A 19455-nucleotide genomic window follows, 5' to 3' on the forward strand; every position below is an offset into this window, starting at 1 on the left:
TCCCCCTCCTCTTCCTCATCTCACCTCCCTTTCGGCTAGAGTATCTTCTCCCTTCCCCTCCCTCCCTTTGCACCACCTTCTGCAGATCTTTTTGCAAAGTCTCCTTTCCCCCCATCAGGTGGCTTTCATCCCACACCTGAGCGGAAGTAGGAAGGAAAGAACTCCCTTCAAGTTGCCTGCTGTTTACCTACCGAGAGGGCAGTGCATCCAAGCAGAGCCCTAGCAGGCAGGACTGCAACGGAAAGACTGCCACGTCTATTGTTGGACCGCTGGAAATGCATGGGGGTGGAGGGGAAGGGATTAAGATACTCGTCTCAGAGGCCGTTTCTGAAACTCACACCACCACAGTAAACACGGCTTGGAAAGGCTTCCCGGAGGAGGGGGAGAAGTGTTTTACTTAGGTTCATAACTTATAAACAAAGTATAAGTTCTTTTTGGCCACCAAAGCCCCTTTGCAGGCAAACTTCAACAATGAAATACAGATTATCTTAGCTGACTTTGCATTGCAATAGCTACTGTCAGGTTTAGAGAGACCCAAAGAAGTCCCTCCCTGAGATGCTGGTCTGGAGCACATCTTCTCTTACTAAGAGGATAGATTAAAACAGACATAAAATCTACACTTGTGAACAACCCACCAGCCTGCTGCCAGCACAGCCAGGGGAGCAGGGACACACTGAAGTGCTTCACAGCCTTGGCAGAACCTGCCCTTCCAGCCACAGCAGGAGCTCTATCCCCTATCCTGCAGCTGGTTCTACTTGTAGTCTACTAGTTTACTCAATGACAAACCCTGGCTTCTACTCGTTTGTATAAAAATACTCATGACATACATAACTTTAGCTTTTTTTACACACACATATACACACTCTCCTCATCAGCCTTGCCTTGCATGCAGCATAACTCCCAACGGAGCCTAACGCACAGCTTTTCCCCTCCTCTCTCCTCCCAGCCATCCCATACCTTGCAACCTCTCCTAGTCCAGCAGCACAGAGCAGCCCCAACACATCCCAGTGTCCTGAGCCTGAAACAAACCCTCCCCCAGGCAGCAATTATTTGCTCCCAGTTACAGTGACTGCCTCCAAAGCACACCATTGCAAGGAGACTTCTCACAGGAGGGAGACAACAGGCCTTTGTAAACAAAGCCAGGCCAGAGTCCCAGGACAAAGCCAGGGCTTCCTGCACAGCACAGCAGGAGGAAAAGGGCTGGACCGTGTTGAGAGAACCATGTCCCCTCTCACTCTAACCAGGGGCTTGTGGCTACCAGGCAGGGCAGGCACAAATGCCACACACAAATGATAAGTACCATCTGGAGAGAAAGGAGATGAGATGAATTCAACATGCAGCAACAGAGCACTTCACCCTTGCCTGCAGGGACCACGCGCTCCTGCGAGCCACAGCTGACCTCACTGCAGGCACAACCACCTGCGCACACTACAGTTTCTACCCAGCCTGGTGATCCAGCCTTCTGACAGCTCACAGATGAGTCCCCACCTGAAAGAGGTTTGTTTCCACCTCCGGCACGCAATGACTGCTGTTTAGAGGGGACGCTCGGCACAGCATCCATATAAATTCATCACGCAAAGGCCCCTCAAATTCCCACCCTTCACCCATGAGATCTGCCATCACTCAAGTTCCGTCAGGAGCTCTATGAGCAGCAAACCATGCACTAGAGGGTATCATCTACACTGATGGCGCTGGGAGCTCTCGGAGCAGATCCTAGCAGCATCTGCAGCACACTCATCGACCAGAAGAGCACACCATGCTGAGGAAACAGAAAGGAGGTCCTGCCTTCTCAGGGGCGGGGGGGCCCACGGGGGCATGAGCAGCCAGCAGATTGGCGCTGCGGACGAGGGGAGGAGCAGCGGTCACCTGAAAAGTACAACAGTTCAAGATGCAGAGGTGTTTCCTTGCTCACTGCTTGCGAGCTGCCTGTACACATAACATTGCACACCACTGCACTGCTCATCCGCATTAAGACTTCCTACCATCCTGGAGCTGCAGCCCTTCCCTGACAGGAGATGCAGAACACAGCTCTGGATCATACCATCTCCTCCCCAAAATCCACTCACACTGTGGACACCTGTCTAAACGGGCAAACACAGGAAGGACTGCCGATTTGCTCTTTCCAGTATCAAGATTTTGCCATCTTTTACTCCCCCCACCTTCAAGAGAGATTGTGGCAGGGAGAGTTGTAGCCTGTGTTTCAGAGCCACCTTCTTCATCTCAGAGGGAAATAGAGTCCCTGCCGTACAAAGCGATTGTCAGGACAGACAGGAACCACACACACACCAGCAGGTTACCGCACAGACACGTATTCTGCAGTGCTAGACAGGCACCCCTGGGATTAGATATTGCCCATGAGTCCTCTCTCCTGTCTAGCAGTTCAGTACCAGCCTTTACCTGAACATTACATCTACTGAGCTGTCAAGTTGGGAGCAGTAGTTAGACTGGAAAACATTGCTAAAAAAACAAACCAGAAGAGAGAAGCCTGCCTGCATCTGCGGGAAGAAAGCGTCATCTTCAGTCTGACAGCCAACAGAAACAACTGTCTTGGTGCTAAGGGTCCAGGTCTGGGGAGAACAGGAATAAGGGGTGCCCACAACAGAAAGCTCATGATAATCATCATCAGAAGTTTCCCACTGGAAGAGAGGCTGGGGAGCCAAGCTGAAGGAAGAGGAGGAGACCGGACCAGGAGCTGGGGCAGATGGCACATGGGAAGGCTGAGGTGGGAGTGGGAGGAGAGGTGCAGGGCCAGAGACATGAGAGGGAGCAGCGTTAGCAGGGACTGTCTTTGCAGCTTCTTTGGAAGGCTGGAGCGGGGGAGAGGCTGGAACAGAGACCGTCCTCCTTGGGGGGAGAGGGGATTCTGGAGGAAAAACCACCTAGAAAGACATGGAGGAAGAAGAAAGGTGAATAAATCCAAAGGGGAACCAATAAGCACTTCCTGCAACAGGAAGGCTGGTTGTTACCACTATGTTTATCTAAGGGGAAAAAGCAGCGAGAAAGATAAGGGAACTAGAAAATGTGCTTCCCTGTGTAGCTCAAGGAAGAGCACCATCTTACACCCAGAACTTCCTGCACAGGTACAGTATTGGGGAAAACAAAGCATGCCTCTATGACAGGCACGGTTTTAAAAATAATCCCCACATGGACATTTGATATGTGATAGTAGCAGACTGCCCAAATAGATACCATCACCAGCACCCTCAGATCCCACTCCAATTCTTAAACATCAAGAACTAGGACCTGAGTGCCAGTTCCCTTTTCAGGCCAGACAAGGGTGAGTAGAAATAGTCAGTTCTTCATCTCGTCTTGCTTAGGACACTCAGAAACTTAATCTGCACCCCTAAACAATGCTGTCTGGACAGAGGGACACACTGGAATTTCCCAGCACGTCCCTGCTTTCTACCTTCTCTACTTGCTGTCCACCATTCTGCTCTTTGCCCTCGGGTCTCGCAGTGATAATGACCCCCTCTGTCAGCCAGTCATCCTGGCTTTTCCACTCTTCCTGCTCCTGTTTAGCGATGCCCAGTCTGTCCTGCAGCTCTTCAATCAAGCGATCTTGGGACTCAGTCTTGTGAAGTATGGCAGGACCTAGTTTACGCCTTGGAGAGAGGTCACGATACATTGGATGCACATTCGCAGTCTCTTTTGTCCTCTTGATTAAAGATTTAATCTAAATGACAAAGGTAATAGTATCAGCAGAGAAGAGCAATGCGAGAGCAAGCCGCAAGATGCAACAGCACAAACTCAAGCCATTAGTGACAACTGTGAGCAGGAAGAGTGATGACATTTATTCCACAATGCCAAAATTCCTCTTGGCACAGCCCAGAACAGTGACTCAGTGCAAGGAAAAACCCTGTAAGGGTAATCACAGCAGCCAAAAATAACTATCTAGAAAAGGAAGGGAAAGATTAACCAGCAGGAAGCCAAGATAGGAGGTGCAGCATGACCACTCCACTGAGCATTAAAGAAACCTCAGCATCACAAGGACACAGAGCAGCCTCTCTGTGTTTGCCCTTTACAGGCGTACGACTGGTCAGAGATGTCTGGTGCACAAAGCGTACTTCCAGCACTGGAAGGAACACTAACAGCCCCAGCAATGAGACCTAAAAAGGCGAGCAGAGCAGAGGAGCTGCCATCCCAAGTCAGGAACTGACTGCCATCCTCCAGTGGCATGAAACAGCCCCTCAACTTTCCAGAGGCCTCTGCGGACTGAGTCTTACCCCGGTTAGGGAATAAAAGTCCATTTCGCAGGGAAGTCCCTACAAACTGCCATGTTCTGTGCTGCTGACCAACATGCAGAAGAGACCACAAGATAAAGCAGAGGACTTCAAACCTCCGCGACATGCAGCTGTCAGTAACATTGCTCAGAGCTGCATGCTGTTAGTGTGGGTGAGCACACTCACACCACACACAAGATGTTAGTGCACTGTCAGAACAGTCCTAGCTAGGACTTGTCCTATTCCTACATTCATTCAGTGCCTGCCTGGCCTGATGCAGAAATCCTCTCAATGGGTGATTTGGAGATGCACAGCAGATCCCATTCAGCTTTCCAAATGTTTTCAGGAGATTCCGCAGGGACTGCAGAGCTTCTGAATTGCTCGTTTTCCTCGTCACCTCTAGCTTTGTTCATGTTAGCAGTACTTGCCTTCCTAGGAGTTCTCTCTCTGCCCTGCCTCTTCTTGACCAGATCACGACAGCCATCTACCTTGGTTTCATGTGGTACTTCAGCTTTTAGCTCCTGTCCTTGCTCCGCTACAAGGCCCAACTGGTTTTCAGTGTCTGGGAAGACATCCCACCGATCCGGGGCCGCAACAGAAGGTTCATACATAGAATTCAAAACACTGTCATTCTTTGCATGTACCTCTGGCACATGTGCAGACAGCTCCAGGGCCCACAGCTCTTCTAAAGCTGATTCCACACTTCTGCCCTGGGAAGGAAGAGCTGAATTTTCCCTGAATGGTCCCTGCTGATCCAGCTCTTTAGGTATTTGCCCCTTCCCTTGACCATTTAAAGCATTTGAAATTGGTACACTTGAGATTTTGGGATCAGCTCTCTGCTCCTTCTTCTCAGTCCCTTGTGCCTCCACATTAGTAGAGCTACATAGAAGCTCCACACTGGAAGCCTGAGAAGCATTTCTAGAAGAGTCAGGCTTTCTGCTCAGCCGAACCAAGTTTGCAGAGGTCACCTGCTGCCCACGAGTAGCATAACCAGAAGAGACCCTTGGTGGGGGCACAGGGGCCGTTTGTGGCAAACAGGGCATGCGTGGAGGAGCAGCAGAATGCCCTGAAGCAGGCAGAACTACAGTGTTACTGCCTTCCTCAATGCAGAGGACTGCGGAGGGGGCAGATGTTGGCACTGTCGAGTCCCCACTGTGACTTGCAGAAGGGTGTTTGGAATGGGATAGCACTGTTAAACTGTGAGGACTGTTGCTGGAGTCTGCATTTGCTGAACTGGGAACCGGTTCTAGGGAGGGTTCAGAAACCAGAGACATAGTGGAACTAGTCTGCAAAAAGGAGACAGAAGGAATAAGGAGAGAAAAAGATAAAGACAGAGGTAAGGAGAAGAGAAAAAGCAAAGAATTAAGCATTATAGCAATCACGACCTCCAAATCAAAGAGCCGTGTTGATCCAAAGCCTTACTTCTAAGAGTAAGGAAGGAAAATGGGATATCAAAGAGCAGAACCAGTATGACATCATGCTGATCTTCACAGGAGATTATGGGAGATGAAGTTCTACAGCCATCGAGATCCTTCTCCTATGCCCTCTAAGTGACAGCTCGTGTGTTCACCTGCAGCTGTGACGGGGGCATGCAGCGGCAGCTGGGAAGCCAGCTACAAACCCAGGAATGTCTAGACTGTGAGTAAAGGTCACGTTAACAACTTACTCATAGTCAGATGTGTAAATTTTACACTTCAAAGCTGAAAAAAAAGCAATCAATGAATAGAACAAAGCATGACATTTTCTTCTTGATACACTAATAAAATGCTCCAGTTGGCTGAGTTCATGGCAATGAAAACAAAGCTTCAGGGCATTCACAGCAAGAACAGATGACATGGGCTTTGTTCTGTTCACATCACTAATCTCACCTTGGACGTGACATACTGAATCTATATGAGTCTGTCAGTCACTCCATGCCCTTGTAAGCATTGCTTAGGTGGCTAGATTAGCCTCTTCCCCTTAGGCCAAAGACTCCACATTTACATTGTAATAAATTCAGCATTAATTTTCATCCAAAACACGCTCTAACAAGAGCAACCAATACAGAGTTTTTGGTTCTCCTTGACTTACAGGGTCTTTTGAAAACAAAAGATCATGAGTCCTCCTTTCCCCATTTTCAGTGGTTCCTGGCTAAACTCTAGGAGACAAACTGGCATTACTCCTTTTTCTTAAAAAGGGAAAATCAGAACAGTGGATTGGACAAGTTCACACAGCAGGTCAACCTAAGACCAATGCTGAGCCCTTTCAGTTTTAAAAACATATCCACAAAGGATTTCCAAACTCAAGAGCTATAAAGGCCTGCCCTGATTCTTAGTCACATTTTCCAAAGCAGCCTCAAGAAGTTAGATGCTTATGCTCTAAGGTAGCAGGGCACGCAACTTCCTAAGCCCACGTCTCTACTTACCTTTCTGAGATACTTATCATGGATAAAAGGACAAAATTAACCAGAACATGCACAAAATCTGTCAGTAGATGGAAAAGACATGTATCTACAGCTGACCTAAGCTGCTACCATCTCCAACAGTTGTCTACAGGGAGACCGTGCTCAGAAAGGAAAGAGCAATGGGGGACCACAAATCATTACAGATTGCTCCTCCCCTCGAATAGCACAGCAAGACCAACAGTCACAGCAGAGACGAAAAGGACTAATAAGTACATTCAGCAGTCAAAATGAGGGAATTTCCCAATATTGCCCTTCCCCTGTATTTTGCCTAAGCTGGATGCACCTGTAAAAGTAACCTGGTTTTATGCTGTGGTTCACACTTAGTTACCAGGCTTCCTAAAATTAAGTCAGTCATTTTCAAGGCAAGACTAACATTTTGCCCAAAAGCAAGTATTTCCAGCATATTAAAAACATACTAGCTCCAAAATAAGAGCAATGGTTAAACACTCGACAGTAACAGAACAGTTAAATACAAGCATCTAGCTATGCAGTAAGCAGGCATCATATTACACAGAAATGGCAGAGATTGAAAAAACAAGTGCATTAAGTAATCTCAGTGCGCGCTAACTGATGAGCTAGATAACCAAAATCAAATGGATTCTGTAAGCAAAAAGAATGAGCAACTCATTAAAGCGAGCAAAAGATGATAAAAGGGTAATGTATCAGTCTGTAATAGCACCTTTTACTCTGGGGTACGAGGGAAATTAAACATCAGCGCCTCCGCTCCTCCCATCCCCATCTACTGCAACTTCTAGTTGTACCAACTACCAACTCCAACTAACTACACATCATACTTAGTTTTTCTGTTCTATTTCTTGCAACCACACACAGATCTGGCACTTGAACGGTAGCCTTTCATCTTTCACCTTTGCAAAGACTCTACTTCTCTCCCTTACATCTTGCTCTGGTACAGAGTAGAAATACATTTTTACAGACAAGCTAACACCACTCGTTGGCACAAATAGAGGAGGTAAAAACAAACAAAAAGGACTGAAGGGAAAATGAAGCAACCCGGAGGACAGGAAAAAGGAAAGTAACTTAAAAACAGTCAATGACAATATTAACAAAAGGAGAATGACCGCAGAAGCCATGTTCTTTGTGCTTCAGGAAGAATATTTAAACACAGATGAGCTCAATGCCTCGCAAAAATACGAACGCTGTGTTTATAAAGCCCAAATCTTAAAATCTTGCTGCATTTCAGTTTGCTCTCAGAGCTCAACCAGAAACTAAGTCAGGAAGGTGGGCAGTGTTACAGAAAGCAGCTAGTCTCTGTCATGCAGGTTTTACTGGAGTTGCACAAAGATTCTAAGGCCTTTTCACAGGACTGCAAAGCACTTGAACACCCACACTTAAAAATGGCCCCTCCTTGTATCTTGCAAGGAAAACCTGTGCTGGGCAAGGTCATTCTCAGTTGCCAAGATCTCACCTAGGAGTAAAGGCTAGTGGCAGCAACCACACCCCGAGCTCGTTTGCTGAGCCCTGATAAAAGCAGCAGGGGCACGACGCCATAGCACTCAAGCTCCCACAGCACACGGAAGGAGCAAGGCAGGGAATGCCAGCAGCACAGGTGGGAACTCTCTCCAGCTTCACAACACTGCAGTTTTTCAACTAGACTGAACAGATGCTTGTGGATATCCTGCACTCTACCCTAGGACCTAATACGGAGAAAAAAAGGCAACACTAAGGTGTCAATATTTGCAATTGACTAAATACACACTACAGTAAGTCTAGAGAAAACAGTGAGTAACTCCTAGATTCTCACAAAATGAAGTACATATGCCAGAAATGGCAGACTGAATTCAACTCCATCAAGTGCAAGGCAAGCGAAGTCCCACAGAGCGTGCATGCTCACTGCTGGGTTCTGAACTCGCACACTTGGTCAAAACTCCGGGTATTGTAATGACCTCCACGAAACCCACAGCACACATCAAAAGCACTCACACGAATGGTGGCGCAGAGAGAACAACAAAGAGCAAAGCCGTCGCTGGAGGTCCTGTCTATCTCTCCTCACAAAAAATTTGTCAGGTCTGGCTGCCCCACCTGAAGTCATGGTAGGAGGAGATGGAGTTCAGCACAGACAAGAAACACCAAGCATCAGCAGAATCTTTCATATGAGGAAAAACCAGAGAGTTAGGGACTTCCTTAGGATTAGAAAGCAGACTTGCATGTGTATGTAAGAAAGACAAACCCAACAATGACAACAAAGAGAATATATTAGGTATTTGCTTTCTCCACCTCTCTCAGAACAAATTCAAGTGAATAATTCAGTAAGGCTATAAGCAAAGCAGCTGAAAGTAGAAAGTAAGAAGAGAAAATATTTTTCATTTTGCTACAATTATGGGTAAATGAAGTCTCATGAAAATAAGCTTCATAGTTAATCATCTAGTGCAAGAATGATAACATACTTATATGAATAAAGAACAAATTATTGAAGTACATATGCCAAGAGCGTCACGTATCAAGACGACCATGGGCAAGTTACTCCTGAGCTTACCCTATTATGGAATTTTTATGTGCTACTTATGACTGAAGTAGCAGTTCTTTTCCAATGCAATAGTTGGATTTCCAAACCAGATTCTGAATAGTATTTGCCATCTCTGCCCCCACAAGAAGCTCAAACTTTAATCCCATATTGAGGTGAATAAGAGAGATTGTTTTAAGACGGAAACCCTTGAGGTCTCCAGCTGTCTGATGCAAAGGCTTCAGTGCTCATACCACATGCCTGGAAGACTCTTCTCAGGGAAAGCACATCAGGGTAAAAATACACTCCAAAGACGAGGGTCATACCCTCTCATCACAGAGAAACAGAAGAGCCTGGTCTCTGTCAGTAAGCAGACTGCTCCCCTACCTCTTGTTAAGCTGCAGCACAGCAAAATAATTCACCCTGTACTGAGCAGTAACTAAGCTCATTATCTTTGGCAAACAGACAAACTGCAGAACCAAAGGAAAAACAGACCCCAGAACTGCCTTACCCTGCCAGTGACGAGAATTTATAGTAGTCGAGAACACCTACAGTAGCACTCAGAAACTGCGAACACCACCACAGGAAGTTTTTCAGAGCAAGTTTGAGAGGTAAAGAGGGCATTCTGGAGACCAATCAAGGTCAGCAGATGTGGCTAACAGGCAAGAGAGTCTGGGATTGGGGAGGGACAAGATGAAGTATTAAGTTGTCATGATAGGGCACCTTAAAGTCAGAGAGAGATGCCATCAGCTCATCCAGTTCTCGTGTAGCTGAAGAAGCAGATATACGGGTCTGCTGCTGACTGGCTGTGACCCGCTGGGGGCTGCTCACTTCACCTTGGCTCACAGTGATTGCAGGGCTGACAAGAACAAAACAAAACAAAAACAAAAACAAAAAAAAAAAAAAGGGAGCATGTTTAAGCTTGGGAGAGAACTCTTATACTGAAATCCCACTGCCCCTCCAAACAAGCACAGCACGGCGAGTTTCACCAGCAATGCCCACCCTGACCAGCCCTCCCCCAGACCCAGCTTCCACAACACACACAGACGCTGTCTCTCTGCCAAGCCTAACACGAGCGTACACACACACGCACCAGCCATTAAGGAATGGACGATGACCAAACACTCATTTTTCATCCAGGAGCAGAAAAAAGATCACCAGCATCTTCATGCGCCTGCTTGATTTCTGACCCTTTAGACAAAGCCCACCTTCTGCCTGTCACTCTCCTGCAGCATCTGCCCCTACACTACAGTCACTATTCCCACAAAAGCCTGTTCCACCCCACCCAAGCCAGCAACCACCAAAACACTACTCACACTGGACTTGGCACAGAACTCTCTAGCTCATCCAGCAGGCTCTCCACACTGGGACGCACATCTTCGATCCCACGTGCACCATTTCGCTTTGGCTTTTCTTTTGTAGGGGGTGCAGCCTTCCCTCCCACAGAGCTGCTGCTCTCTGGGACGACATAGTGAGGTCCAGTCACACTGGGCAGTGATGGGCTTCTGCTGGCTTCATCTTAAGAAAGGGGAGCAGAAAAGAGTCATTCAGACCCCTAAGTCCATACAAACACGCTAATCACAGGCAAGAGCAACAAATTGCCCAGAAATCTTGCGGAACATCCATCTTTGAGGATATTCAGAACTTAAAGTGCAAGGGCCTGAGCAACCTCATCTAACTTTGAAACTTTAATTAGAGCCAGTTTTGAAGTTGGCCCTGCTTTGAGCAGGGTGCTGCACCACAGACCTCAAGAGATCCCAATCATACTAAATGAATCTTTGATCAGGAGCTGCAGGGGTCTCCCTCAATAAGGATGTTGGAAGGAAAAAGTAGGCTACTACTTTGAGAATCAGACTATCCACTCATACCAAATGTCTTGCTATTCCTTACCTGCCGGGAAGCCACTGGCGGGATTGTGTTGAACAGCATTCAGTTCCAGAAGAAGTCTGTCCAGTTCTGAGAGGTTGCTGCCCAGAGAGGAGCTGGTCATTGTGGGAGATGGTTCTGCAGACTTCTGCTTGTTCGGGAAGCTAAAGTTAAAAGTGAAGTGTGAAACTCCCACGTCAAGATACAGCAGAAGGATGGAGGGAAACTTACATTAGGTTCAGAAAGTTTACACATGTACTGTATTCTTTTCAAGCCGGTGCTTTTAGCTCTGGGGGAAAGAAGATGCGTGCTTTGTGAAATGACTACAATGCAGGTGCTGCTCAGCCACATCTTCAGCTGTCAGTTACAAAGAAATAGCACTGATGGACAGGGCCTCAGGTTTTAGGACTGTGTGCTGTATGGCCCTGCAGCAAAGAGTTAACCGTCTGCAGATCCAAGATGCACACAACAGCAGCAGAACCATTAGCTGGCGTACAGGAAAATGACTTTTTTCTGCTGACATCACACCAAGCAGCAAAAACCTCCCCCCTGAAGCAAGGGAATGCAGGGCCAGCGCAGACCGGAGAAAGAGGCAAAGTACAAACCTCAAGCTATCAACAAAAAGTCAAAAGCAGGAGGTTATGTGGTAGCCTCTTGCAGCACTCAAGGTCTCTTTTCAAGTCCTCAAACCTTTAATTTGGGGAACTCTATAAGAAAGTATTTTGAAACTATTTTCTATTGTGTTAAATACACAAGCCTTGAAAGAAGTTTACCTGTGCACAGCGTGTATAAAACACTGGCTGGAATTATTCGTTATCTTATATGGGTGATCCCATTTACCACACACAACTGCAAATTGTTTCAAAGCAAAACTCAGCAGCGATGCGGTGATTTTTATAGTAATTACACTGGAATAAGAGTCTTCCCATCATCAATGGCAGTGAAATTATTTTCTCCTAGTTTTACAAATGGAGAAATAACTTCTAATGCTGCAGAGGTTCTTATTTTATCAAAACGATACTTTCCAAATCCAAAATGGGAACTTCTGTCTTGCGCACACTACTATATTATGCTCAGAAAGTTAATATGTAACAGGCTTTAGGACTCTGACACCTATAACACCAGTGACAATTATGAATTATGAAATTCCATAAGGGCAGTTATTATCTTTCTCTTCAGACTGAAAAAAAAAATCCACATACGGAATCTGAGGAAGGCATGCTTCTTCCCGACCCAAGCACACAAGCTACAAGTCACACCAGAACCAAGCCATGCCAGACCCTTGTACAGGAGGACTTAATTTTGTATTAATTGCATGCAGCCATCTGAAAAAATTGCAATTACTGCCTCCATTGGGCCATCTCTGGATATGCCTGCCTCTACCCAGAATTAGTTCTGGTTGAAAGCACCTTCCTGCTCAGCAGAAAGAGCTAGGCATGGTCAGAACACGACACCAGAGAAACACCCGTCTCCACACTGTAAGAAGGTTCCCAGGGTTCCCAGGACAGAGCACACTGTACAGGGACATCAGGGATGAAGTTCTGACTGCCTCTTCCTCACTCATCCCCACGTCAGCAGAATGGTCTGTCCTACCATACAGGCTACTCCTCCAACCTCTCAGTGTAAGAGCAGCTGCCTTTGCGAGTATAAACTAGTTATCTATCTATCATGTACTGAGATGAAAATTTTAAGTTCTAGTTTACTTGAAAATTCAAGTCAATGCACATCCTGCTAGGCCACAGGTAACTGAGTTTCCCAGGATAACTGATCCAAAGGCCACCCACCTCCTAAAGAACTTTTGGGCTGCTTAACAGGGGTATGGATTTGTCACTTGGCTCTGGATCGTATCCTTCACAACACAATCCAGATCCTGTTCTATCTTAACTTCTTCTGCAGCTGAGCAAACCAAAGGGCCAGGTCAACGTTTGAACCAAGTATGAAAGTTACAGTGGCCTCTTACAAAAGAGGTAATCAAAACCAACACAACATACACGGGGAGCTGTGTTTGCTTCCACTTATAGAAGGCAGCTTGAGCCACAGCAGGCTCAAGTTGCAAGTCAGGTTTATCTCTTAACAAGGACAAGATACCTGTAGACGTGTTCCTCTTCACTGGCACGGGGAGAAGGAGAGCTGAGCCCGTCTCTAGGAACAGAGGCACTGGAGCTCTTGGCACTAGAGCTGTATATAGGAGACTGGGACTGAGGCTGTGGAAATGAGATTTGCATTGGAAACAGAGAATACAAAACAAGTATGTACACTACTGCACTGCAACCCCACACATGGATAGGACAGAACAAAGCCCAGCAGAAGACAAAAAAAATCTGCTATATAGCCAACCAGCCTCTATCAGATGAGCTACACCAGGAACAACTGTTCTCCACTTGCTTCAGATTTGCCTATGAGTCGCAGATCTGTGCTGGAAACCCCCAGTCTGCTTTCCACAGGCTACAAGAGAGATGACTAACACTAATCTCATCACACTACTATTTTGTCGGAACAGTGACGATGGGTTTCAAATTCTTTTCTGCCATTTGCTCCAACCAGTTAGTTCTATTAAAACCCCGCACCTCCCCCCATTTCCCCACTCTGTTCATAGCCAAACTCATCCTCACTTCTTGCTCTTCCCTCCCCTTGTCTACTTCCTTGAGAGATACTGCACCAACAAAACAAGCATGCACCCTTCCCCATCCGCACACATTCACTTACTTGCTGGTGGACGTATCTGGAGACGTTGGGTTGCCACTGATCTAAGGGGTCAATCACAGTGCCATTCAGGGCCTCATTGGAAGGTGGCGGGGGCACCGGAGGTGGCACAGCAATCTCTTGGTACGTGTGGTTTCCAGTTGGATAGGAGTAAGGTGTTTCCTCTGTTAGAAACACTGGTCGTTTGGAGATATGTGAGGTGGTGGATTCCAGGTCTGCCAATAAGGCGTCTATGGGAAAGGGGAAAAGAAAAAAGAAAAAAAAAAAAAAAAAAGGTAAAATCCTGGACTACAGCTTCTTCTCTTTCTTCTCATTCAGGATATCCGTATTAGAAGGTCTTTGGGAAGACTTTTAATCTAGGGTGACCTACTAAATGCCCTGAAAAACATCACTGCAGCCCAGGACTGAATGGGTTAATCAAACTTCTAGCACAAAGAAAATGCCAAGAGGTAACAAAGCAGCCAGAAAAACTGTGTCAGTCTCAGATTTTTGTCTTAACTGGAAAACCACCCAACAACAGGCACCCGTAGTCTCACTGCACCCTGCAGAACAGCAACCTAGGAGAAACCTGCCCAGAGATCGACTCGCAACAGGATATTGACACAGACTAATTACAGGGCCCACATCATCACAGAGTCATTTACTGTGGCCGCAGGCACTGCTTTCTGCAGGAAACAAGATCTCGGGAGAAGTTTTCTCCAGAGTCTAAGGTAGTGGAAGAAGCATGAAACTTTCAAATTAGTCCATCAGTGCAGCAGGAGTATGTGCTTCAGTTTTCCTAGCAAAAATCCCTCTCAGTACATCACACAAACAGTTAACTAGTTTCCAGAGGCTGCCAGGTAAACGCCATTTCTTCTCCTGGAAACAATTCTCAACTTGCTGGGTGGAGACTGCTCACAAATTCCTGAAGAGAAGAAAAACTTCCACCAGCTAGAAACACCAGCACTCATGCCAGGCAGAGTAACCCATGTCACACGGTCAGCACCTCTCAGAAATCTTAAAGCAGGAAAAATACACGCAAAGGCATTCCCACCTTTCCGGATTTCCTCCTGCAAACTATCCTCTGCCCATTCCCAACCCTGCACTCCTCTGTGGTGACTCACAGGCAAATCCCGACTTGTTGGACCTTCTGTCCGGTGAACCCACCCTGCGGAGCCCACTGCAGTCCCCGGTGGGGGAAACTCCCGCGAGCGACTGCAGGTCTGCACTGTACTCACTCTCCAAAGAAAGCCTCGCTGGCCGGGTGCCCAGCTTTCCACTGGGGCAGCAGGCTCCAGTGCGCACCTCTTTAAGGCTATTAGAGAGGAAGCGGTTCGCTAGGGACCTTTATAAGAGCATCAGGACATACCTGGCAGGTCCCTTCAGAGGTGTGGACTTCAGCCAGACACCAGTAACACAACTTCGGCAGAATTTGGAGAGGAGGCTCTCAGAAACCCCCTGGATCTCCCTCCCCGCCACGCAGACCCCACTGTCCTCAGGCAGTCTCAGGGAGCAGGACTTGTCTTTCTCCTCCCGCACACGGCTGGTACCTGATGCTCAGGTTTGGGCTGAGAGGGCTCAGCCTGTGCGTAGCCATGCTGCAGCATCCTCACCAGGGTCTGAAGTTATCAGGCGGCACCAGAACAGCAACCGAGCAAGCGCTCGCCCTAATGGCTGCCTACCAGCTCTAAGAGGGCAGGCACCTGCCAGCTCAAAGCCACTTCCTGAGCAGAGTAGACCACACCAGCCAACACACTTAGCAACCCTTCAAGAAAATATATTAAAGGGTCAAATGGAGGACAGTATTATTGCATTACAAGACAAGGAAGGTGCTGCTTTTATATTCACTCTCTTCCACAAACCAAAGCATCACAAAAGAAAAAAATTTTAAAAAGCAGTCCTGCCCTCAGAGAACAGAATACAGCCATTAGCAAATGAAATACTGTGTTAAATTAATTCTATACACCCTTCATTTAGCCAAAAAGATGCTCCAAATCATTTAAGCCATTAGGCATCTTCCTGCAGGGGCCAAAATACCCCAGAAGCAGTTTCTCCAAAGGGATACAAGCGTTCTGCAGCGGGGGAAAAATGAACTTAATCTTCCTTTTAAGCGAAAGAACAGCTGGTGGATTCCAGAGTGAAAGGCACATACCTCAAGGGAACTGCTGAAGAGCTGCAATTCCTTCAACCAGGCAGGTCCTATGACTGGAGGTTTCGCGCACACAACCTCCAAGAGCAGCTATCCGAGAAGGTGTGGTTTTTGCTTCTCCCCACCAATGACAAAGGCAAATCAAACTCCACCAGGAAGTGAGAATCCCAGGAGGGTGCTGGGCTCCTCCAGTCCTGCAGAGGGGACCCAAACCGTTTTTCCACCCTCCACCCCCAGCCCTCACTGCAGGATGGGCAGATGTAACCATGCCGCCACAAAATTCTCCTCCTCAGCTCAGCACCCTGCTGAATGAACCGTCGGACAGAAATCCACTGCTGTTTCCGAACGGCACAGAAGTGAGTTCAGCTAGATTTACCAGTTTACTTTTACAAGTCTGCAGAAGAGGGGCCTGGAAATACCAGGAGCACTGTGCCCCCAGTCGTGAAGGAGTTAAGGAGAAGACATTACAGTTTAATGATTAACTTCCCCCATACCCTCCCCCTTCCTGACTTGAGCAAACAAGGCAGAGCTGAGGAACAGGAAGCGAGGGAGGAGAAAAGGCTGGAGAGGAATCACTGCGTTACTCAAACTGCACTGCAACTTTACAACCGATACCGAAGGCACCAGCCCACCAGCGGGATGGGAAAAGGAGAAGCCAGGAGCCCAGGAGCAGGACGGGCACTCACACACCGGTTTACGGGTGCCAAAGGACCTCTCCTCGTGCTTGCTCGCCCCCATGTTCTACAAACGCAGGGTTCACCCTTCCTCGCCCCAGTCGCTCCCTCCAAGCTCACAGCCACAACAAAGGGAAGGTCTTCTCCATTCGCGCCCATCCCCGATGCTGCTTCCCACCACACAAACTGTTCTCCGATCCAATCTCATCAGCACCCACAGTTCCCTGAAGTTTTGCTGGACTGGGGAGTTGCGCCCGTTCAAAGGGTCCAACAACAGCAGCAGAACTGCCCCGAGGAGGGCAGGGCGAGAGCGGTGGTGGCACGGTGCCCGCCCAGTCCACCCACCTTGCGGGGCTTCACCCTGCAGGAGGGAAGCGACTGCAACCCACAGGCACGGGCCGCAAATCGCTCCCTTGGAGGTCAACCGAAGGAGTTTTGCAGGCCAGAGACCGACTCAAGGCAAATTCAAAGCCCAACCAAAGGGATTAACATTTTGTTTTCCATGCAGCACCTCATCCCAAGAGGTCCCAAAGCACTGTGCATTCATTTAGGATTTGTGCCACTTTTTAACACTACCAGAAGACAACATGAAATCAGAGATGGGGAAAAGAAGGGAGATTTATTAATGGAAAAAAGATGCATCGCTCACTCTCTTTTGCAAAAAGGACCAGACTGCTGTAACGTGGTGAAGTGTAACAAAGACGCTGTGCCTTGTGCAGCGCTGCACCTCACCTTACAGGATTGAGTTCACTACAGTGACCGCTCCTTAAATAGGATATTAAATACTTAAATAGAAATATTAAAGGTTCGATCGATTTATTGGGTAACGAAGTGTTCCTTCCCAAGGCGACTCCTGAGGGACAGTGTGGCAGGAGGTGTAAATCAACCAGTTAGTCCCTCCCAACCCGTGAGAAGCAGTTGACTGGATCACGCTAACGACCAGTTCACACGAGCACCAGCCATCAGAGGGCACCACTACATCCCTACATGGACAGAAAGATGAAACCCGACAGCAATGGCTAACTTGGCAGTAACTTCACCTCACTTGCTCATTCATCCCCGCAGAGCCGGGAACCTGTCCCTATTTTAGGCACACGGAAACTTTCCACCGGTGCCACGTGTGCTGCACCTCCCCACGGAGACGTGCATCTTCACGCCAGCACAGGCTGCGGCACGTCGGGGGCTATCACCCAGCACTCTGGAAACAACCACACACGCTGACCTCACCACAGTTTTACTGCTGCCCCAAACACTCTCTGAAATACTACAGAAACAGCTCTAGGAGGCAGAATCTCCCAAGGTTAAAAGATCAGAGATCATTTATCTCTAGAGGACGGATTTAACCATTTTGTAGCAATAAAGCAAAACAGACAGGGTTGTACCAGATCTTCAAGCCATTGCTCCTCCACAGGATCACCCCTCCTTGCATTCTCACCCCTACAAGAAGCTACTAACACAACCCACAGACAAAACATCAGCTCACAGACACGTGGATGGAGTGGAATCAGAGAGTCCAGTTTCCAAAGACTCAGCAGGGCTCAGCCTACCCACAGGCATGGGCTGTGCATATAGAAATTTGTATTTTCCACTGTTAACAGCATGCTGCTCAGTGGGGTGTGGAAGAGTGAGGGATACTTGCTAAAACGTCACCAACCCAGACGCTCCCTGTCATCACTACGCTGGTGCAGTCACACAGCCGACAGAACCCTAACTCACCGTCCGCTGCAGCGCAGTGCATCTCAACGTGTGCCTGGGTTTAAACCCCACGGGCTCAGGTAACTTGGCCAAGCACCTGCTCAAGCTGCATGCAAACATGAGACAGAGGCACAGAAGGGCAGACTCCTCCTCCCTCCACAGGGCAACCCAAAAATTACATGCTCAAGTGAAATCACGTTCAGGCCAGAGGGCTACTCCAACCACATCCTCCCCAGTATGGGAGGACATTTGTGTTTGCATTCAAGTGTTTTTTCTATACAGATTTTCCTGTGGAGGAGGGACAGTTAAAGAATGATGTCACATTTGATACCTTTACTGCTGTACAGCATTCCAAGACATCTGGAGGCCCAGGTGCATTAGTTTGCCCCTCCACCCCTTCCCTCCCTTTTGCCAAAAATCATTATTAACTACAAGGTCCCCGGGATTCTGGTCTTTAAATCCCAACACACAGCTCTGCATATACATTAGATATCTATGAGTGGTCCTCAATACCAACTGCATTGCTTCAAGGTAGTTCCCAGCATCTGCCAAAGCTCTGCTAGTCATTTAGACAGCTTGGGACAAGAACTCTCAAACTGATGTCTAATGCATTGAACTGCTCAGAAAAAATCCCTTTTACCAAGAGAATCAGCAAGATGAAAGAGCAGGACAATAGCTTAGGGTAAGTCCCATTTACCAGTTCAAGCTGCACTGAAAAGAGTACTCATCTCCCAAGTTATATACTGCACATTCCTGCGATATCTCCCCGGCCCACACCTCTGTCAGGCCGAGGAACAGCTCGCGCATTCCAGGGGCTCCGACACAGGCTCCTTCGCCATCGCTGCGTGTCAGCACTCGCTGTCCTGCAAACGCAGTATCCTCCAGCAGAAACGGCCTCGTGTGCAGCCGCAGGGGCACATTCTTCAGCTTCCCACATCCCAGGTTTGTCTGATAAATAGCAGTAACGCCAGCCTAGGGATCACAACGCAGTTCTGAGGTACAGAACTGGAATGGATAACACGGGGGCCCCTTTGTACTGATGCATTTTCTATAAGTCTGAGCCGCGCTCAGCCCCCTTAAATAGATAGTTATTAAAAAGAAAAAAAAAAGATATTTACATGTATCCTGCCATGCATATCAAAACACACTCTCCTTTTCCTGTGCCTTCTGTGCATCTCAAAAATGCTCCTGGATTAAGCTGGCACAGTGAAGCAGAACACATCATGAACTAGTTCTGGAAAAACCTACGTTACAAGGCATCAACA

The 19455-nt window shown here is 47.7% G+C and overlaps 1 protein-coding gene across 1 annotated transcript in view; it reads right to left on the bottom strand.

The window, feature by feature from the left end:
• Nucleotides 1-19162, bottom strand: part of PXN (paxillin) — a gene marked incomplete at its 5' end in the record, with an annotated part of 23862 nt that extends 4700 nt beyond the window's left edge. The window contains 7 exons of the mRNA XM_009588212.1: nucleotides 9848-9983; nucleotides 10441-10642; nucleotides 11015-11154; nucleotides 13079-13194; nucleotides 13697-13923; nucleotides 14797-14987; nucleotides 18888-19162. Of these exons, the coding sequence (XP_009586507.1) occupies nucleotides 9848-9983; nucleotides 10441-10642; nucleotides 11015-11154; nucleotides 13079-13194; nucleotides 13697-13923; nucleotides 14797-14987; nucleotides 18888-19162 (1287 nt within the window). The remainder of the gene's footprint in view (nucleotides 1-9847; nucleotides 9984-10440; nucleotides 10643-11014; nucleotides 11155-13078; nucleotides 13195-13696; nucleotides 13924-14796; nucleotides 14988-18887) is intronic.
• Between the last annotated feature and the right edge of the window lie 293 nt (nucleotides 19163-19455).

Source organism: Fulmarus glacialis, unplaced genomic scaffold (genome assembly GCF_000690835.1).
Source record: "Fulmarus glacialis isolate BGI_N327 unplaced genomic scaffold, ASM69083v1 scaffold5692, whole genome shotgun sequence".
Lineage (NCBI taxonomy): Eukaryota > Metazoa > Chordata > Aves > Procellariiformes > Procellariidae > Fulmarus > Fulmarus glacialis.